General features: G+C 40.4%; 1 protein-coding gene across 2 annotated transcripts; it reads left to right on the forward strand.

Annotated features, from left to right (window-relative positions):
* Positions 1–886: 886 nt before the first annotated feature.
* CIBAR2 (CBY1 interacting BAR domain containing 2) lies at positions 887–21,678 on the forward strand. Of its 2 annotated transcripts, XM_020814554.3 has the most exons (9): positions 887–3,397; positions 5,791–6,025; positions 6,552–6,620; positions 8,925–9,026; positions 12,039–12,044; positions 15,312–15,416; positions 16,337–16,450; positions 19,167–19,271; positions 21,266–21,678. In XM_020814554.3, the coding sequence occupies exons 1-9, from the start codon at positions 3,237–3,239 to the stop codon at positions 21,392–21,394; spliced, it is 1,026 nt and encodes a 341-aa protein (XP_020670213.3). In that variant the 5' UTR covers positions 887–3,236; the 3' UTR covers positions 21,395–21,678. The 2 variants fall into 2 exon arrangements, with proteins under 2 accessions (XP_020670213.3, XP_020670214.3); XM_020814555.3 differs by lacking the exons at positions 8,925–9,026; positions 12,039–12,044.
* The last annotated feature ends 1,169 nt before the right edge of the window (positions 21,679–22,847 follow it).

Consider the following 22,847-nt stretch of genomic DNA (forward strand, 5'->3'; position numbering starts at 1 on the left):
TGATGGAATAGGACTGAGTAAGCCTGGGTTTGAATCTTCCATTCAGTCATAGAAATTCACCAGAGGAGTGGAACTGGTAAAACCACTACCTAAATATCTCACTTACATTGAAAGCCCTATTCAGGTTGCTGTAAGTCAATTCCAACTTGATGGTACAGAACAACAATAACAACAGATATAATGGATCAACCACTAGAAATGCTTTTTAGTACTTCTAAAAGTTAAGATCCATAGGACTACAAAGAAAACAAAACAGATGTTGTGCAGCAATTCCATCTTTTTCTCTTGGATTTCCATGGTAAAAAACAAGGAAGTAGTGAAGGAAAAATATAGGAGAATTATGAGTCAGAGAAATACATAGTTCAGAAGCACTATGTATTTACCTTCAAAATTCACATGCAGCTGGGGCTTCAACTCCTTTCCATAATGGCCTTTTAAAAAAATGCTTCAGAAAAAAAAGTAAGCTGTAACCAACTACCAATTTATCAATGAATTTAGAAATTATTGCTCTGTACAGCACAAGAACATAACTCATAACGCGTTTGAGTTTGCAGGAGTCTGGGTAGTGCAGAAATTTCCTTTTGGGAAGAGGGTACTGCCCATGAATTTGCAATTACTGTACGTCCCTGTCTTCCCAATTCATAAAGAGCTTTTACCAAAGATACTGAATAATCTTAACATTGTCTTCTCCAAATGGTGACACATAAGTATGCATGTTTCGCAGCACACTTAGGGACGCAAGCCTGCATCTTTGTGTGTAAAAAGAACAAAGTTATAATTGCATGCAGAGGGAACCTCCATTCCCTTAAAAAAACAATCTTACTTGAGTATATGCTGATTTTAATCCTCAGACAGTCCCTGCAACAGACCCCCCCCCCGGGGGGGGGCACACTGACAGGAACTGCCTGCCCAGCTGCAACACTATGAAAACAAGACTTCCTGCTGACCTGTCCCATTTGGAGAGCTGGACAGAGAGGAGAGAGAGAGGGTGGTTTTTGTTTTGTTCAAAGAAGAATACTCTTTAACATCTCACGCCAGCTTTCTCCTATCTTTAGAACACCACAAGGCTAGAAGAAAAGAAAAGGCCAAGACTTTAGAGTAAAAGAGACATGCAGTAGTAGTAGAGGGGGATAAAAAAAGAAGGAAAGAAAGAGCCTTGGGATATTTATAAGACTGACAGATTTATTTCAGCATGACCTTTCATGGATTCTGTTTCCAGATAGATACACATGTTCATCTGCTTCAGTGACAACAAAAACAAAGGAAAAACTAAAGTACTACAGCACCCTCAGGACTCAAAAATTGCATTTCAGTATGTGGTCATTTGCTGACATAATCCAGTTCTTCAGACACACCAAGTAGCTCTCATACTAAGTGTGTTTGTCTTAAATGGGCTGCAACACTTTGCATTTTGTTTTTCTTATTTCTTCAGATGTGCATCTGAAGAAATGTGGAGGTGGATCTGAAAAAAATGAATTGTCGTACATAAAAGCTCTAACTATATCTGTTCATCTCCAAAGTGTTGCAGCTCTTTATTATTTCAATTGCTTGTTATAATAATAGTATCATCATCCTATGGATCATCATGTCCAGTCCCTGTGAAGGAGGCACAGAGGGGAATCAAACTCCCAACATCCAATACCTAAACAACTAAGCTAAATAAAGTACATGAAAATCAGGTCAGGTTTTTGTCATGCTCCAGGCTGATATTATAAATCTGTAATATAGCATTAGATTATTAATTACTGTAAAAATACACACCCAATCCCTGTATAATATCCATAAATTTCTGTGAGGAAGCAATGATTTTCTATGCCCCAAACAAAACAAAACAAAGGGATATTTCAGTTTCCATATGTCTGACAAAGTGGTTGCGTCCACATAAGCTTACATTAAAATAAGATAGTCTTTAAGATGCCACGGTTTTCGTTTTATTTTGTCTTGCTTCTTTGGATTTTGCCAGGTAAGATTTTTATTTAGAGAGAAACATGGATAGTTTCCCAGCCTTGGATATCTGTCGCAAAATGTAGCAACGATGCAGTGAGTGTATACTGATTCAGGGCTGCCAGGGGCATCTCTCTTCCTTCACTGCAACAGAATTTCTCCTTTCAATTGCATTTCTGTGTCCATTCAAAGGGGAGGGGATACCAATCAGAGCTTGGATGGTATTTGTGAAAGATGCAGGAAAGACAAAGATAAAGCAAAGAACTTTAACAGACTGCAGTGGAATACAGAGTAGTATCTAGTTCTCTCACAGCTAACCTCTCCAAAAGCTGCCACCAGCAGTGCTAAAGCTGTTGTTCTTTTAGCAGTGGTAGCCCAAGGTATTTTGCTGTCTGAAGGGGAATCAAAGCCCAAATAACAGTATCCCTATCTGTCCAGCACTAACACTTAGTACCTTAAAGCTACATCATTTAAACAGATCTGCTGAACAGTAGTGTCCTGTCATTCAACAATTGCATTATTCCCTCTTCTCAGGTAGTGGTGAAGGAAAATAAGGCTCAGAGAACATAAACAGTGCCTTTTCCACCCTCTACAGCTGATTTCCAGGAACCTGGAATTAGTGGGTGGCTTCACAGATTAATCTCTTCCAGAAAGATCTGAACACTTGTCTTGCTTCAATTAGAAATGGACAATTCTCTCTTCCGGGCAGGCCACACTTCCTTTGAAAGGGAGAATATACTGTAAATGTACACCACAGCAACTCCTGTTGTTGAATGAGTAACCTAGGATGGAAGGGGGCTTTCCTTCCCCCATTTTCTTCCTCTGTCCCTCCCCATCTCTCTTTCTCTCACACACATACACATATAGAGGGTGATGTGGTTGGGAACTCAGCAGAAGAGGAACATAGCCTCTGCCACCAGTAAGGAAGGAGGCAGGTGGGAGTGGGCTACATAGAAGCCAGTCCTGAGCCATGAGCTATTTTGAGCTTGAGTTGGGGTGCTCTATTATAAAGAGCCAATCTCCACAATTTCCATTAAACTGAAAAAAAAAAATATTGAAACGTCAGGTGGCCTTAAACAAAATCAGTCATAATTATAACAAATAAAAACAAGCAAAATGAGATGAAGCAAAACAACTGCCCAATCCGATTATCCTGACACTGGCTTACCTACTGTAAATACTCTGTATCTCTAAACAAATACTAATTTTGGCTAGAATCCAGAAATAACCTGGTTCCAAGAGACAGTTACCCTTGGCAACCATTACCAGTCCTCTTTCCTTTCCCATGGGCAATGGCTTTGTTGGAGTTACCATACCAACCCAGCTTGGAGTGGCACCTGAGTAGAGTTAGGTGCAGCTGCTTTTTCTGTTTGACCAGCACCCTGTTTCTTGTTATTGCTGGAAATATCCTGAAGGCCCTGATTTCTGTAACCATGAATGTCATCCTTTCCAGGTAGGCAACTAAAGGAACGGGGTGGTGGTGGTGGGGAACATGTCAAAGATTCTGGGGTTGAAAAAATATATACAAGACTGAAAATAATTAACATATTTTGGTAGGGTGTCTTCTCTAGCAAGCTGAAACTTTAAAAAAATACACAGTAAACATACTGAACTTTCCAGTTACGTTGTGGTGAAGACACTTGCAAACTCCCCTTTACCACTGTAATCTTATATCCTCTTCACATAAGTTAGTCTATTCTTCCTAGAAATATTCCCTTTCTTCAGATTAGACTGAAGCTTGTTTTCAGAGATGCTAAGCTTTCTATTCAGACAAGAAAGTTAAAAGATCTTTTTTTGGGATTGGTTTCTTTTTGTTTGTCTCTTTGTTTTGCAATTTTTCTGCATTATATACATAGCAGCATCAATGCTGTGCAATATGGCATGATATAGTCAATGATAATGGATAAAATGGGAGGGCACTTTAAAGACTAACAGATTTATTTCAGTGTGAGCTTTTGATCCACAAAAGCTCACACTGAAACAAATCTCTTAAATCTTTAAAATGCTGCAATATTTTGATTTGCTGTCCTTCTCTCTTCTTTTCTTTTCCTCCATTTAATTTTGCCAAGATGCTGAGACAGACTATCACGGCTAACTCTTTGGAAGTTTAAATTATACAAATCGCTGTTTATTTTGCAATTAGCAAAGTTTGTACCTATGTACTATGGTATGAATGTTTGTGCAAATCACTTTCCTCCTTTGCACTCCTTTTTGGTGATGCCTAAGTGACCACCCTGAGGGATGTGGTGGCGCTGCGGGCTAAACCGCAGAAGCCTGTGCTGCAGGGTCAGAAGACCAGCAGTCGTAAGATCGAATCCATGCAACGGAGTGAGCTCCCGTCGCTTGTCCCAGCTCCCGCCAACCTAGTGGTTCGAAAGCATGCAAATGCAAGTAGATAAATAGGGACCACCTCGGTGGGAAGGTAACAGCGTTCTGTGTCTAAGTCACACTGGCCATGTGACCACGGAAGATTGTCTTCGGACAAAATGCTGGCTCTATGGCTTGGAAACGGGGATGAGCACCGCCCCCTAGAGTCGAACACGACTGGACAAAAATTGTCAAGGGGAACCTTTACCTTTAAGTGACCACCCTAGATGAGCACTTACCTTTACTGATTCCCCCCTCCCTGTAAACAGTTATTTTTGAAGACTAAACAATAGGTATGACTTGGCTAAAACAGGAGAGAGTCAGGGCTGGAGCTTCTAAGTTTCATTAACCTCACAGTACCCTCCACAATAACATGAATGCTGCTCTAAAGGTTCCAATCAGAGGCTTCTGATCACTATAAGCCAAACAGAAATGATGGGGGCCAAGCCTGTGCTCTGGAGACAGCAATTGCATAATGCAGAAAGCCTGCAGTCCTAGAAGGTCTGTTTCAGGACATGGTTTCTCCATTCTAGCACCTTTTAAAAGTAATGTGTTTAAGTGTTTATTTATTTATTTTACAAATATGAATATGAATGCCTTATTGCTTTGTAGCCAGCCCATTAGGCTATACTTAAGAACACAGATTAAATGAATCATAAAATGGTATTTGGCATTTCATGCTGGGACATACAAACAAGCATAAAAGGCACAAAATGATTAAATAATAGTAATAAAATGTAATAGCATTCTCAAAAAGAAAAAAAGAATCAAGGTGTAAGATTAACTTGAAGAACTTAAAAAGCAGGCAGTAAGTTTCACCTTTCCATGGCTCGTTTAACAAATCTAGCAGCCCTATAGGATATATAGTAGTTTGTGCCAGCTAGCAGGGCTAGGACTATGCATAGAGGGGAAGTGTTCTTGGTCTCAGCTGTTAAAGGCTTTAGACATTGGTCCCTCAGATCTGCATACAGAGGGCATTCTATTAGAAAGTGTACCATGTCCTCCATTTTAGAGCATCCTGCTGGGCAATGTCTGCCTGTACCATGTTGGCCCTCGTAATATCCATGAATCTCTTTCGACTGTCAACCTAGTTGTCAGTTAATGTGAGCTAATAAGGGACAAATAAGGAGACAGCTTTCTAAAAGGCAGGGAAAGGCCTTTCTCTAGTTACCACTCATCTAATCTCACTGATGGATTGTGGTCCATGTAGTGGGTTACTTCACCCCAAAATGACAGGATGAGGCAGTCTTCTCATGTTGATCCTGAAATGGTGGGGTAAGCTGCCTCCTCCTCCAGAACATGGGTCACCTCTGGCTAAACCCTGGCAAAAGGGAATCCAATGATCTGTATAGATGGGCAGGTAAATGAGGAATGAGATTGACCTCACCACCACCAACACAACTAACAAAAAGGAGGTGGAGGGATACTATACAGCAAAACAAAACAAAACAACACAACACATTTTATGTCTTGTTGTAGAGATACCCATGTGAAGATAATGGACAATATAGTCACCAATGCAGAGAAATACTTTGGCAAATTCTGCAGTCTGATGGCTGGGTATACTCGCAAGACTGCAAAACTTCGGGACAAGTCAGACCTGCTGGTCAAGCAGCTCATTGACTATGCAAATACTGAGAATCCTGAGTTACGAACTGCTGTGAAGAACTTTGCTGAGGAATTGGCTAAGGTGCAGGACTACAGACAAGCTGAGGTAAAAAGCTACTTACATCCATAGTGTACACATGAGCAAGGGAATATAGGTTCCATATGAAGATCATAGCCAAGATTAAAATTAGACTTTGAAAACACTGCTTCAATAGACATATCCTTTGAAATCAAGATCACAGATGGCTTGAGTTGCCATCTTATTAATTTCAAGTAACAGAAAAATACTGTGAATAGCAACAACAAAGCCACCAAGCATGCTCTGTTTTCAATATTGAGCATATGCATGTTTGTGAGAAGCAATAGCCCTTCCCCACCAGCTGATATAAGGAAATTTCAGATCCTGAGCCATCACTGCACTTACTATGATACAAGCTGTGATGCCTAATGCTAACTGTGCAACCTCAAGTGCAGAATAGCACATGGCAAATTATGGACTTAATGGCAGCATGTCCCTTGTGATTTGCTTGAAGCACAATTCCAGTCCAGTTTCTGAATTTGCACCATTGTTGCCAACACAGCTTTAATGTACAACCCACATTTTATCAGCCTGATCATGCTTTTTCCTTCAGGTGGAGAGACTGGAGGCAAAAGTCATTGAGCCTCTGAAAGTATATGGGATACTCATCAAACAAACCAAGGTAAGCAATAGGTTTCGGTAGGTAGGTAGGTAGGTAGGTAGGTAGGTAGGTAGGTAGGTAGGTAGGTAGGTAGGTAGGTAGGTAGGTAGGTAGGTAGGTAGGTAGGTAGGTAGGTAGGTAGGTAGGTAGGTGCACCCACTAAGTTTACAGCAGAATTAAAGTGATTTTCTAAACTGAGATGTAGACTTACGGAAGTGGTGAGGGTTATGGATTACTTTCTGTAGAAAAGCAGATGAGCTATTTAAGAATGTCATCCAGCATCATTGTTGCCAGTGATGCTAAAAGGTCAGAAGGATGAAGGGAGAAATGCCAGAAACACCCAAAGCCTTGTTCACTGTGGCACAGGCCTTTGAAATCTCAGGCTTTCTCAGTCAAAGAATACTACATTGATCAGCATGACCTCCACTCACTCTTCCACTGCATGAGGGGAGGAAACCCACAACTCACAGAAACCTGTTTCTGGACATATCAATCTACCAGGACACTCTGTGGAAGATTTAGAAGTCACTGTTTTAGAAGAGAATCATTACAAATATAAAATTTAGAGGAAAACAGCTAAGATGAAATTTAAATACATGATCAACATCCATATAAATAAGCTGAATATAAGCCTAAGTTTCTTAAGTCATTACCAAATGTAATACTTCTGCCATTATCTACTGCCACTGTTATTTTCTTCACAATTACCAAGCCCATTTCTCATCACAAGGCTCAAAGGTGAAAACTTTCAGTATTCCCTACATTAACACACTTGATTCCTCTGCCATCTTTTTTCACCTTTATATTTGATATTCTCTTTCTCCATCTTGATTTTTAAGTGAATCCCCAATCTTCAGCCCCCAACCCCATCCCTCTCTCTCCCCTCTCATCTTTGCCCAGGCCTGGGGTCTGTTTTTTTGTCTCCTGAGGAATTTTTACAAAGAGTTCTAAAACAACAGAAGCCATAAATTACTGCATGTAAATGTAACATACATTCAAGAGCCAATAAATATTTAGTATGAAACTGATATTACATTCGACATTTCATTGTGGTTCCATATGTCAGAAGAAGTGGACATGTCTACAAAAGCTCACATTAAAATATAATAGTCTTTAAGGTGCCACAGGTTTCTCTCTCTCCTTTTTTGTTTTGTTTCTTTGCATTTTGCCTAACATATTTCCCATGTATTCCTCTCTAATGAGCAACACACTGCTTGACATATCTTTTTAAAAAGCATCCCATTTGTGCTTGTCCAGGTGGAGGAAGTGGTCAAATGCCTCTCCCTTTAGTTTGTCCCTATTGTTTGTATACCCATTTTGCTGAAATAGAATGACAGACGAGGACTCAGGAGACCTGGGTTCAGATCCCATGGAAACTCACTGGGGGGTGTGGAGCTGGTGAAACCACCCCTTAAATATCTAATTTATCTTGAAAACCCTATTAGGGTCCCTATAAGTTGGTTCCGACTCAATGACACATAAGAGCAACATTCTTAGCCAAACAGCGCAGCACTTAGCGACTCTTGAGTTCAGACTCTTATGCATTTCAGAGAGAGAGAGAGAGGGAGAGGGAGGGAGGTTCCTACTCTGCAATCAGAAGGCAAACAGGAGGAATGAAGGAGGCAGGCTTGGGAAAATGAGCTAAGCCTTATCTTCTTCCCAGTTAGTTTGCACTGCTTTCTCTACCAGTGCAGTGGTCAGAGGTGCACAGTCAGGGCAAAGTATAGAGAGATGGAATGATTCTGTTGCTTGGATCCTTATATATCCATGGGGGAGCAATTGAGAGGAAGGAAAGAAGGAAGGACTTTTTAAACAAGGCTAAACATTAAAAAGGCAATTCACTGACAACCAGAACAAACCATGAATTTTAAGAAAATCTTTCACATGTTTAATTCTGCACCCCATATACATTTTTGCACTTGCACTGTACACTTGCGGGCACACAAAATACACATCATATAGACTACAGGTCAAATTTCTCTCTCTATACCACCATATGTAAGAGAGAGAGAAATCTGGGACCACTGTACTGTGAATATCCATCGGTCCACATATTCACTGAAGTTTTCTTTGACTGGGACTAGTTCTTCGGGGCTAGGTAAAGGCCCTTCCCACCACCTTTGTGATTCTTTTCATTGGGTTTACTAGAGATTGACCTGGTGCCCTCGGCATCTCTTGGCCCACCAAGATCCTGTCCCTTCCTTCAGGTATCTCTGGGATCTCACCACTCAAAACTGAGATTACAGAGACCAGCACAGATGGAACAGATATTCAGAACTGTTTTCATTCCTTATGGCAAACATAAGCTTTTGTTACATTCAACAGGCTGAGATTAAGAAGTTCAACAAGGATCGAAACAATGAAATAAAGCAACTAGAGAAGCTGGAGAAGATCCGACAAAAGTCGCCATCTGACCGCCACATGATTGTATCCTTGCCAGCATCTTAATGGTTCAACCTTTCCCTTGCTCTTGCAAATGCACTTCTGGCTCTCTAATGTCGCTGGGCCCTGGCTTCCTAATGTCGCCAACTCAGGAAAAGAGAATTATGAGCCTCCACCAAGGGAGGCCTGTGTTACAGTGAGGTTTCCTCCTCAGCGTTCCACAGAGCAGTGGAATTCAATGAAACCTATTGGAAACAGACGTACACAGGGAAAACCATCTCCTTGAATAAGGGAAACTGAAATAGATTGTTACAGGCTAACAGCCAGCTCTCCAAGCAGCTTGCTGGGCCCCAGATAAATGAGATGAAAACTATGAATAATATTTAAATGACAAGTATGAGTTTAAAACACACACACCTTTCTCCCCCCCCCCCAACAAAGGCTGTTTTATTTTCAAAGAGCTACAGAAATGAAAGTGAGGTAAAAATAAGTAACACTTAGTTGTGTGCATTAGCCAGGATATTTAAAGAATTCATTTGCTATTCCAGACCTCAGTCCTGGGGTGTATGTACTTCACACATATAGAGGGGTCAATCATGTGGGATTAGAGAGGAACATTTCTGGACTACAGAAAATCACCAGCATTGATACTCCCTAAACAATTATTCTTTTAGAAGAGTACAAGCATGAGAAGATTGCAGCGAAAATCAACTGAGTAGAGGTTTCAGTTCCCAAGAGCATGGATCTGCGATATCTTTCTTTAAGGTCTGAGATCCCCACAACAGCTTACTAGCATCAGGATGCTTGAAACTTAAGAGAAGCAGGAACCTTATTTCTTCACACAAACACCTACCCTTGGGATAAGGAAGAACTCTGTTGGGGAAAGAGGCAGCAGGATAATCCAAGGAAGGTTTTTTTTTTAAAGTTTCTTCTTTGTCTCTCTTCCCCCTTACTATATTTTTCCCAAAGGGAGATGCTCTCAGCAGAAAATCCTTAGGAAAGAATCTCTAGGAGAGTTTTTTGATGGTCTGTTAGTTCCTGCCACACAGTTGCTGAGAGGGCAATTATGCTGGGCAGAAAAGCTGTCACTCCAAATCAACTCTTGTTAAACGACACCATATATTACTGTATAATTCACAATTCCTATGTTATCAAACACCTTTTAAAAAATCATAAAACAAGGAAATGAAGGAAATCCTGTAAAATATTTTAAAACTACTAGACTGTGCTGAATATCTGTGTTCAGGAATCCCCAAACTTGGGAATTGGTGTGTGTATGTGTGGGGGGCAAAGATTTGAAAAGTTTAGCTATTTTTCCCCGGGATGACAGCTCCCATAATGGCTATGTTGGCTGGGACGTTCTCAGAGCTGAAGGTCAGAAATATCATATGTGCAAGCTCTGCCACACCATCACCTGCATGGGGTCATGAGCCACAACCATTCTGCCACCCCGGCAGTTTGTCAATGTTTGACAGAATCTACAGTATTTCAACCCCTCTCCTTTCCCTTACATCTGCAGTAGTATGAATAAGCATCCACCTGTTACTCCTAGACTCTTTTCCTTATAGTGCCACTCACTGAATGCTTTTTTTTTTTGGGGGGGGTGTCTACAGAAACACTTCAAATATTTTATAGATTTCTCTTGCCAGTGAGATTTTCTAGGCAATGGGATGAGTTGAACATAGTAATGCCTGATCCTCTGGGTCATGTCAAGAATATCACTTGTGCATCTGGGACAAGGGGTATTTCCAGATGAGGCTTCTGCCACACAATCACTGCCTCATTCAAAGGACTGTTTGGAATTAACATTTATTTTATTTATTTTTATTTAAATAAAATTTAAATTTATAAAAACATGGGGAATTCCAGACAATATAAGCTTCCACTTGTAACTGCCTGGTATTTTCCCTTGCTTTTACCATCCTCCTCTTTTGGAAGGAAGGAAGGAAGGAAGAAGGAAAAAAAGGAAGGAAGGAAGAAGGAAAAAAAGGAAGGAAGGAAGGAAGGAAGGAAGGAAGGAAGGAAGGAAGGAAGGAAGGAAGGAAGGAAGGAAGGAAGGAAGGAAGGAAGGAAGGAAGGAAAAACAAAATAGCTACACAGCAATTTTTTAACCAACAATGCCAGAAAGCACTCCAAGCAAAATTACAAGTAGTATCTTACAGTGAGAAATGGCAGCAGCATGAAAAACATATTTTCAGATGGCAACTCTTAGACTGAAATCCTGTTGTACAGTTAGTTATACAAACTGTGCAGCTTTTCAAGGCAAATTGCTGTAAGTTAAGTCAAGACATCTCCATTTACATCATCTGAGTCGCAGAACTCACTATGCAACAGACAATGTCCAGAGATTTCTTAATTTTGAACAATTCATTTCCAAAGGTTATGATGTTTGCATAACTGCCCAACAGGATTTCAGCTTCAAAATCCCCCAGGCAGTGTAGCCAGTGGTCAGTCTGGGGAGTGGATTCTGGAAGTAGTAGACCCAAATGTAAGTTTTCTAAGCTCTGTCAGTGGATGATGGAGTTTGTAACCCAACACACCTGCAGGTCCTTGTTGGTGAAGGCTGTCATAAAATCCATCAAATTTATTTTTTCAGATTTTTTCTGTCCTCAGTGCAATCGTCTGTAATTTGTTAATGGATTTGATTGCCCTCTGGTGGCTATATTGAGTCTTGCATCCTTTTAGTGCTTCAGATCATTGACAAAATCTGTTTCAACTATAATAATTTTTTTACATAGATAGAGCAGACACCTAGTCAAATCAGCTTAGATAAGATTGTCCCATGAATATTATCTTCTTTAGTCTCTGTCTTCTCTCTTCTCTTGCTTCAAGGCAACAGTTTACCAATCTACAAAGCTCAATTGTCATTCCAGTCCTTTTGATCAATAGAGAGCAGCTCCTTCTGTCTCACAATGACTAGGAATTGCATGCAGTCACCTACATGTAGCTCCTAGTCATGTACAACCACTAAGATACAGCTTAAATATATTTTTCAGGCAGTCATGAAGCACACAGATTCTTTGTTCCTCATTTGCCTTCCTTGACTCCTGTTCCCAGACACAGGTAAGGGATTTTCTCTTAGAGTAAGACAACCGTAATGTGCACAATAACATTAGTGAAGTGAAATGAAAGTGAAACTGAAATCGACAATACTGGAACATAGCAATTGTTTCCCATTCACTTCAGGAAAAAAGGCTGACTAGGGAAGATCACTTGGACTACATTCACATTATTAATTTAGTAATGTTTTCTCTTGAAGCAACTTCTGGATATTCCCTAACATATAACCTGGAAGCAACTACTTACAAATAAGGAATTACCTGTAATTTTTTAGTTGTCGAAGAACTGATTCTTTTGAATGGTGGTGCTAGAGGAGACTCTTGCGAGTCCCCTGGACTGCAAGGAGAACAAACCTATCCATTCTGAAGGAAATCAACCCTGAGTGCTCACTGGAAGGACAGATCCCAAAGCTGGGGCTCCAATACTTTGGCCATCTCATGAAAAGAGAAGACTCCCTGGAAAAGCCCCTGATGTTGGGAAAGTGTGAAGGCAAGAGGAGAAGGGGACGACCGAGGATGAGATGGTTTGACAGTGTCATCGAAGCTACCAGAATGAATATGGCACAACTCCGGGAGGCAGTGGAAGACAGGAGGGCCTGGCGTGCTCTGGTCCATGGGGTCACAAAGAGTCAGACACGACTTAATGACTAAACAACAACAACAAAAGTTGTTTTTTTGGGCAACCATCTGTTTAACCAGCAATTACAATGTGACAGTAAAAGTCATATAACAAGGAAAGACAAACTTTGAATGAGGCATGTGTGCGAGTTCTGCACTGTCAAGTCAAAACTGACTTATACGTAGCAACCCTAACAGGGTTTTCAAGGTAAGTGACATATTTAAGGAGTGGTTTTATCATTTCTACTCCCCCAGTGAGTTTCCATGAACAAGTAAGGATTTGAACCTTGTTCTCCAGAATCTTAGTCTATCACTCTATCCACTACACTACACTGGGAATCTAAAGCAGGTGTAACAAATATCATTTCCTATGTATAGTAAAAGGTTACGTTTATAGGGAATTTAAAGGTAATTTTAAAAGGCATTTTTACAGGTTTTTCTCAAGGCATGATATTTTCTTGGTCTTCCTTCAGTAGCAAGAAGCATAATTCAGTTTTGCCTTTTGGTAAATATGTGTAAAGTGCAATATCCGATATGGCTACTAGAGGGTATTTCTCTGATCTACTAGTAATAACACAAAACAGTACATATTGAAAGAGATTAATTACGGTATATATGACTGAAACAGTAACAGCACTAATTACAACCTGGCTGCCAAGAATTACTGAGCAACACAAAGGCCAGAATCCTGTTCTGTAGCTCTGTGGTTAAGTTGCTTCAGTTGACCACAGAGAAGTGACCAAAAACAGGGGAGGAAATTAGCCTTGTTTGCAGCTTGTTAACCATTTGAATCCTTGTCTCCTCATACCTGATGCAATCATAGTCCTCCCACTGTCTTGCTCGGGGTCATGTTAATTAAGGTCCATGGTCTCTGCAGCCTAGTAGGGCCAGTTTTAGTAGGGATGGGTGGAGAAACTGCACTCCATGGTGGATGGTGCTTTTGACCTTTCTAATTATTTTATTAGAAAGATATTTGCGCCAGCAGCCCCATCAAACTGACTTAAGAAGCAACCCCCTCTTCTTCCCCCTTTGCTTGGCCAGTGTTAATTAGCAAAACTTCAGAGGAAGAAAAAGGAATAGAATGAAACATGGAAGGAACATCAAAGCAGACCCAGGCAGCAGGTATGAGGAGGAGAGGATTCAAACAGCAGCAGATTTCCTGTTGCCCTGTCTCTCCTACCACTAGTGGAGCCAATTAGAATGGCTTTGGCTTAAGTAATCACACTGCCTGAATTGAGATGAAGACATTTGATTCAAAAAAGTAGAAGCCCCAGCAGTGGAGGGGAAAAAAAACTATGGATTTAGAGGGGGGAAACTGGGCTCACTCACAGTGTAGTTTGCATAATGTAGCCAATGGAAATAATGTAAATAAGACTGTATCCTACAGCATTCCCCACATTATTTGTCAATGCACTTGATGGCTGAAATAATATCTGAACTTCCCAGAACATCCTAGAATATAATTTTTCACAATGCTAGATACTATGCTATACCAGTTCATACTGGTTCATATGGGTCAAGACTCAGAAAGGCATTTACACCTTTGCAAACTTAAATAGGAGGAGCCAAGCTGGATACAGTAAAGGCTTGCTTAGTTCAACATTCTGATCACACAGTGGCCTATCAGTTGCCTCTGAAGATCCTTTTAGCAGGACAAAACTGCAATTATACCTTCTGTCTCATGTTCTCTCACAGTTGATATACAGTAAGACCATGGTATCTGCAGGGGATTGGTTCCAAGCTTTCCCTAGCAGATGCCAGAAACCGTGGATAATAGTGAACTCTCTATATAGCAAAGTCTCCGGGAACTTTAGTGGCCACATCTGGTAGCTTAACTGAAGGCATGTTTCCAGTCAACAGCCTTCTTTTTGCAAGACTGATTTGGGTCCCATCTTTTGAACACTAACATAATTTCAGCTCTAATGACACTTTACCTGGCCTCTAACATATCTGCTCTCCCAGGGTGATGGGCTGCTGGAGGCCCTGTGGCAAAGGGCAGACAGCCTAATTTTAATAGCCTCCCTGCAAGCAGTCACTTCAGACTTCTAGTATGAACAACTTCTCCCCGCTCCAACAGACTGGCAGAATAAAAAATAAAAGGGGACCTAGACAAAGCAGTGGCTGTCCTGCTTATTTGAGTTGTGAATCCACTCTTCAGTGGTTTTAGCTCTGCCCATTCCAGTAAACAGCACCCAACAGATGATTAATGAGGGGAATGTAACTCAAAATGGGAAATTAAAAAAAAATACATACTTCTCAGTCTTGATCTAGCGAAATAAGACAAGTAAAAGGCAAATCTGCACATATCTACTTGCAAATACGTTTCTCTGAATTCAAAGGGGCTTATTTCAAAGAAGGTATGTACATATAAGATTATACATTACTGTATATATTGTAATACTGGGTGGGGAAGTGGTGACCCACCAGATCTTGCTGGACTGACTCATCAGATCAGGCATGATGCGAGTTGTAGTTCAGCAATATCCAGGGAGCCATATCTCCCCTACTTACACTGTAAACTTTCTTGCATTTCACCCTCATTCTCTACTCAGCTGCAGATGCTTTGCCTTCCTGGATTAGTATTATGCAATGTAATGATTTTTTGAGTTCAAAGGAACAATCTCACAGAGATCATGCCCTGTCCTTTGCCTAGGCTGAATCTCAAGTACACAAAGCCTCTGTTGATGCCAGTCGAAGCACCCGGCACCTTGAAGAGACTATAGATGAGTTTCAGAGGCAGAAGCTAAAAGATATTCAGGTAATAAGGATACCCTCTTCTTCCCCCTTTGCTTGGGGGTGATGCTTTCAGGCTGCCTCACCTGAGGGCTTTTAAGGCTCTGGTCTTCCCACATATTTATTTGGAAGAAAGTTTCATTAGACTTTGTGAGAGCCTTCCTCCCCAAACTTTACATACACAGTACATGGCCACAGAAAGCATTAAAGTATTGTGAACAACATTGTACATTCTGGGATCTCTTTCAGTACGGCCCTGTGATTTCTCAGTTGCTTTCCTCATAACACCACTTCCATCAATTAAAAGAAACTTGGATGAGCACCATATACAGAGTTTTTATTATGTATCATTAGATGTTTTCATATTTATATGATTTTGTTTAGTAAGATAAAACAAAAAGAAATTGGGATGAATATTCATCCTTCTCTGCACCAACAGCATTTTGAGATTGAAGCCTAACATCATAATGTGCACTTGCACAATATGCGATGTTGTGAGCTGCTCTACTAGAACTAGAAAATGATACTGTATAACATATATTGGACTAATCAGAAGATGCTGCAGACATCTGAGTACAGACCATAATCTGGGCAAATCAGTGTTTGATATAAAGGGTACATGAACTATTTAATACTTCAGTCCATTTCTGAAATTTTTCAACCCAGTCTTGTGACTGTTTCAAGCAGAAGTTCACAGACACTGCATCCTGCCTGTCTGGACTCTGTGGAGTTTCTATTAAAGGACAGTACTTAAAGTTTTGAAGAGAGAGATAAAATGGATTTCCAAACTGGCTGCTTGAGGGAAATAGAGAAAATGGACCTTTAATACACAGTTGGAAGTCTCTCGAGATTCCCCCCTGAACAATGTGATTTCAGAGATTTACATGGGTTAAAAAAAAGAAGCAAAAAACTCACATAAGGTTGTGTGGTCTTCTTTCCTTGCAGAAGATCTTCCTGGATTTTGTTACCATTGAGATGGCCTTCCATGCAAAAGCTCTGGAGGTCTATTCCAACGCCTTCCAAAATCTTGAAAGCTACAATGCAGAAAAAGATCTTGAGGTACCACAATCAGAAAAACAAAATTGTATTTATTTGTAGTCTTTAGCCCACCACTGCAACAAGAAACCCCACCACCACAAAATTCACACTGAAAAAAAAATCTCCCTGTCTTTCTAAAACACACAGACAAGTAAAGATATTGAAAGGAAAAAAAATTATTTCCCCCCGGGAAAAAAATTAACCCATATTTATTTTTTCTGTGGTAACTACTGGTAGAATATGTATCCCCCACAGGGTGAAACAAAATGTTTTTTAGTAGCAGGAGCCTTGGATAGCTCAGTTTCACAGTTACATTTTTTGATTACAAAAGGAAGAGGAAGTAACCTTATTTTGGTTTGTGGCTTCCTTTCACTTTGTTGCAGTCTTTTATTTCAAAACAAAATCTCATGTTGCCTTTCTCTGCCTTGGATTTTTTAAAAAGATGATTTCCCACAAAACAACAACAATAACCGAGGTAGCACAAAGACATTCTTAACAAGAACGTTTGTTCTGAAATACAGTTGAAAACATGAGCAACACAGTGGAAGGCTACCACAAACAAGATTAAGAGAGAGAAAGGAGGCAAAAATTTAAAAAATCATGTTCTTATTATCCAGGCCTGAGGCTACTAAGAAACATTTTGTTTCACTCTGTGGAGACACATTCTATCAGCAGTTGCCACAGAAAAACATGACCATAAACAGCAGTCTGTCTAACTAAAAAAACAAACAGAGACAAAATTCTTCAAATTCACCTTCAAGTCTTTCTCAGAAGGCCTTGCGCCCTTGTTAGCCCGCTGAGGCCTCACCAGGACCGCTAGGCCTCCCTGAGTAGGACAGGAAGGATTTTGCCTCAACCACCGCCATTGCGGCATCCGTATGCGCAGACAGGGCCAGGAAACCCACATCCAGTTTTCAGTCAGCTTTTGCTGAGGTAATAACAAACGAACCCACGTCTGGGGCTGTGCCACTTTAGGAAGGGCTTGATGGGGCTGGCCAGGCCTCGTGACATGGATTCCCCGTGCAAGCTCAGTCCTCCGACCACATCAAGCCCTAGCTGGTGAGCGCCGTGAAAGGGGACCCATATATTTTATTATTGTAATTTTAATCAACAGTGAGAGGGAAAAGCAGCTGTGGAATTTTCTGCCTTAAAGGTCAAAACACCTAGCTTTGGATGCCATACACCTGTTACTCCTTCCCAGGCAGGGCTAACTCAGACTTGAAAAAGAGTGTCTTTTTAAAATATGAAATACATGCATGTATTTATTTATTCAAACTGGCTTGGTCATTTAACAATTTGCAAGCTATCTTGGGTCCTGTAATTGGGAGAAAGGTGGCATAGAAAACAAACAAATAGTCCTCATTTATAAAAGAACAAGGAAAAAAAACACCTTAAGTGGAGAATGAAAATGAAAAGCAAGAAATAAATTACACTTTTTAAAAAATTATTATTAAAGGGAGGGAAAGCCAGAAATTGAACTCCCAGCCTCTGGCTCCACAGCCAGAGACCTCAACCACTGAGCTAGCCAGCATTTAGAAAAACAACAATAACTGTTTTGTTTTTGAAATTCCAGTGTCCATAAACTTCAATAAAAGGTGACCAACTCTCCAACTAGGTACCCATTTGCGGTTGCCATCTATGGATGCCCCATGTTCCAATGCTGAAAGATATTTATAGTCCTCAGGCTGCCGACTAATCAAGGGTTAGCATAAGTCCCTCCAGTGTTGATCATTTAACCACCATAAGGATGCAGAAAATCACTGGCCACTGGTTAAAGTCCACAAGGTGACTAGACCATTTAGCAAAATATGTAAATCTGTACAATTCAAAGATTGCTGCATTACAAAAATAATATCTGTGCTAACATCTTGCATATAGCCAGAGCACATGTTTAAGAGATGCTACTACTGTATATCTGATAGAAAGCTGGATGGCACCCTTTTCCTCTGCCATGCTAGCTCTTTGGGCAAAAAGGGAATTGTTGGCATTTGGGTTTTCATATGCAGCTTGGAAGAGAATGAGTGACAACCTCACTGACAAGTAGCTCATGCCAACTGGGATCACTGGAATTTATTTATTTATTTATTTTATTTATATCCCGCCTATCTAGTCACTTAAGACCACTCTAGGCGGCTAACCATTGTGTCCTGAAGTTACCATCTTGTCATCAAAGCTTTGTACATTTAATCCAGCAATTTTCCATGCCCAAAAGCCACATGAATTGAACAAGTTTATTTTGATCCAGTATCGTCATAGTTACCTAGACACATACATGATATGGTTTATTATTGAGAGCAGAGCTGGCTGGCATTTTATTGAGGTCTCACAATAAATATACCTTATTAAATCACTCATATATCCACTACAGCTCTCAAAGTCAGAATGACAAACACAATCTGCACTTTATTCCAGCAAATCAGTTTTTATTTTCAGAGCATACTTGTGCTTGTTTTTTGTTGTCTTCAGAACTACCTCTCTCCCATACACACATCATACTCAGGGCAGTACCACTGAAACTCATTCAGATACACCATTCTCACTTCAAATAAAAATAAATAAATGAAGAATCTAGTAGGCTATAATTCATTTCCTAGCTGTGATGGACAAGACTTCTAAAATATGAACAGGTCCTTAAAAGTTATAAATAGGCAGTAGTCCCACAGCAGAAACACAGAATGACCCTAAGCAGGAAGAATTTGGGGGAGCTGACCCATCTAAAGATTTATTGTGTTGTTAGGATTTCAGAGAGAAAATACGCATCGCTTCTGGGACCTTCTATGAGGCGAGACCAGTCACATCAACAAGCCCATCTTCTACCATCCCATGGTCAGCAGGAACACAGGTAAGAAGGAGATAACTGTCATAACTAATCATAATTTCAAATTCAGAGCTGCTCCAGAAGGCAAAACATTTGATCCGATGGATTACAGGGCTTCCCGGGGATCCTGCCCAAACCTCACTGCACAAAGCTGCATCTTTAAAACACCTTCTGTGCCAATGAATTCTTGTTGTTCAGTGACTGGAAATAAACCTCCATGCTGGAGTTTCATTTCTGAAGCTAATTTATAATCAATAATAATTTAAAATATTGCAATCTAATTTGAATCCACCTAGTTAGTCTATGAAGTAAAATGCTGTTTGCAGCAAGGCTCATACATACAGCATAGTCCTTATTCAGTCCTTTGGTCATGCACAGCAACATCAATAGGTTCAGTCCAGTAAATCTTTGTCCTTGTTAAAGCCATCTGACAGCATTCCTCCTTACTCCTCAGATCCACACCAAAAGGTTGAAGGCTGGAACTGCTGGCTTTATTCCACCTTCAGCCAATCATTGGTTTCCTTACACAGCTGTTGCAAGTTTTACTACTTATCTTGTTCCTTCACAGCTGTCTAAATCAGTATTTTACAGTATTTCTTTACAGTGATTCTTACAAATACTTACAGCATTTATAAGTTCTTACATGTGGTTTTACAAAGCTGCATTAACAATTCTACTCAGGTTCTTGTCAGACCTGTCAGGGGGTCATGAAGATATTGGCTGATGCAGCAAGGTAGTAGCTAGCAGCCTGACTATTTTCCTATGCTGAAGGACTGAACAATATGATCAGGAAACCCTTTGTTTGGCCCAGATCGGTCTGCTGCCCTCAGGTCAGCTGGAAGATGCTGTCTCATCACCAGAAGAGCTGAAGTAAGATTCAGCTTCTAGACCAGCTGGCTTCTGTAGCTGGAAAGGGGATGAGGACCACCATGGTCTCTTCGGGTGAAGACAGCAAAAAGTCATGAGATAGCCCAGAGGTGAGGGGTTACTGTACGTCAAGAAGCAATAGAACTCACTAACTGCAGCTCTTTCTCTTAAACAGAGCTTGGGAATATTAGTGATGGTCATGCTGGCTGGGGGATTCAGGGATTTTTAGTCCGTACAAGAAATTTTCAAAGTTCTGAAATATAATAATAACAAATTAAGTACCTAACCATTTGGTGCTTTTCCCCTGATTTTAAAAGTATTTTCCTGTGCCTAATGGTAAGGGCACCCCTGCAGTCTGATGTAGGAGAAAACCAGAGGTACGGTCAAAATGGAAAATACCTGGCTAGATGGATAAATTAACTCATTGGGTCTAAGGACATGTCTGTGTCTCTAAGACTAAGTCCACAGACGGCTAGTTAACCAACTATTTTTAAGGGCAAGAAATGTTGGAGTATGGAGTATTAACTGTTCCAACATGGTCAACATATATAAAAATATTATCCCTCATAGGGACAATATCCAGAGGGTCAAAAATGGCAAAAGCTGAGTACCTTTTTAGAAGGGGTGCTCCCTCAAGTGGTGGTAAATATGCATTTGTCACAGAACGTATTTTCCCTCAATTCCCAGTGGGCTTTCTTTTGTAATTGGTTGCTGGGAGTTAAACATGGGCTTACTCTGCAAGTCTGATTGCTGAGGAGTGTGTCTTTGAGGAGATCTGTTGCTGGAGGAAAAGGATGTTAGTGGTAGAGAATATGTGCCTGATTTAATCTCTACCCTGTTTCCCCGAAAATAAGACCTAACCTGAAAATAAGCCCTAGTATGATTTTTCAGGATGCTTGAAATATAAGACCTACCCCCAAAATAAGCCCCAGTGAAGTGAAACCCACCCTCCATCCTTGTGCAGCAGCCAGAAGATGACATGACTGTAAAATAAAACATCTCCTGAAAATAAGTCCTAATGCATTTTTGGAGCAAAAATTAATATTATTTTGGCACCAGAATAAGATATGCCCTGTCTTATTTTTGGGGAAACATGGTAGTTTAACCCTTAGACTGACAGTGTGGATAATCTACACTTTGTTTCACTTCAGACCATCCAAAATACTCTTGAGAAGCTGACACTAGTGGAGGATGATGAGGATTCTGAAGAAAGCCAGTGGCAAGATGTAGACAACACTGAATATACACAGATTCGGAAAATAGCCAGCAGAACAGCATGACAACAACTGCCTCTATACATGATATTGGTTTGCGTTTGTTTCTGTATTCCAGAATTTAACTTTAGTTTTCATTCTGTTTTTCATTCTAAGTCAATCCCATCTCTCTTGTCCATAATCTTGAGACACATTAATATAAGAATGTTGGTTTTCAAAATTTTATTTCTAAATAATGTGGGACGATCATATAATGGCACTTTAATCATATATGCAGGCTCTGTTTTTACTTAGGAGAATTAGACATACGAGTACACAGATTATAATAAACCCAACATTATTTATCTGTTGAGAGGAACACAGTCTGCCTTACGGATGAGTGTATTCACAGTATTGATGTCCAAACTGCACAGCGTCAGGAGCTGCCAGCCCCACCACAATGTCACAGATTGAAGAGATACAGACACATTCTTCTTTGAATAGTTAGTTCCTAAAAGAATTCAGGGAGTTTGGTAGCTGGCTATAGAGTCAGAGGTTGGAAGTTCCATTCCCCATTGTGTGTCCTGTGTGAACAGCCATCTTAGACAAGCTGCAGAGTCCCAGAGCAGCCTCAGAAGAAGGGAATGAATACTTCTGGGTATTCTTGTACCTAGAAAACCTTCATTAGTATCACAAGTCAGAATCAACTTGACAGTGTAAGTATTCACTAAAATCATAGCACTATTCCAGAGGAAGCAACCATTTATTATCGGATATAGAATGTACACTTACTTAAAGAGCCAGCCAATTAGTGTGAGTGCTTGGGAAATTTACTTTTTTGGACTGAAACTCTCAGTGATCATGCTGGCTGGTGAATTCCAGGAGCTGAAGTCCATCTTATCACAATTCTTGCTTGGAATGTTCTATTTGTAGAATTATGAAGCAGATTCTCTGCATACATACATACATACATACATACATACATACATACATACATACATACATACATACATACATACATACATACATACATACATACATACATACATACATACATACATACATACATACCATGTTTTCAGCCCTTGTGTGGAGACAGAGACACACCATCTGGTGGATGCTGCAGATGTGGTACTGTGGAAAGGGTTAAAGAGGCTGAAGAGCCACTTACCTGGCACAGGTTCAGTGCCAGGGAGTTGGGTAAGAAGGCAGGCCATTGTAAAGTGGCCCACACTAGCTTGGTCTTAATGTGCATGTAGTTGCACCCAGGTGTGCCAATGGGGAGCTCAGACAAAATAAGAGTGCAACCCATTTTCTTTAAAGTGGGTGTAAAAGTTAGTTTTCAAAATTCTGTATCCCCTTCTTGAATACACAAGAGACTAAATTCGTTAGGTGCTTAATTAGAACCCACACCAAAGTTAGCTTCTTTTTCAATTTAACAGCAGCATCAGTGACTTGATGAAGCCTTATGCAGTTTTCCTGGACAAAACTACAACATCTCTTCCACTAAGGAGCAGATTCTTGCCAGAGGGTAGGGTAG

The sequence above is a fragment of the Pogona vitticeps genome, chromosome 10 (assembly GCF_051106095.1).
Source record: "Pogona vitticeps strain Pit_001003342236 chromosome 10, PviZW2.1, whole genome shotgun sequence".
NCBI classification, from domain to species: Eukaryota; Metazoa; Chordata; class Lepidosauria; order Squamata; family Agamidae; genus Pogona; species Pogona vitticeps.

Coding starts and splice junctions, on each gene's coding strand:
- CIBAR2 (XM_020814554.3), top strand. CDS start 3,237: ATGGCTTTGTTGGAGTTACCATACCAACCCAGCTTGGAGTGGCACCTG. Junction 15,417..16,336: donor AGAAGCTAAAAGATATTCAG/GTAATAAGGATA, acceptor CTTTCCTTGCAG/AAGATCTTCCTGGATTTTGT. Junction 19,272..21,265: donor CATGGTCAGCAGGAACACAG/GTAAGAAGGAGA, acceptor GTTTCACTTCAG/ACCATCCAAAATACTCTTGA.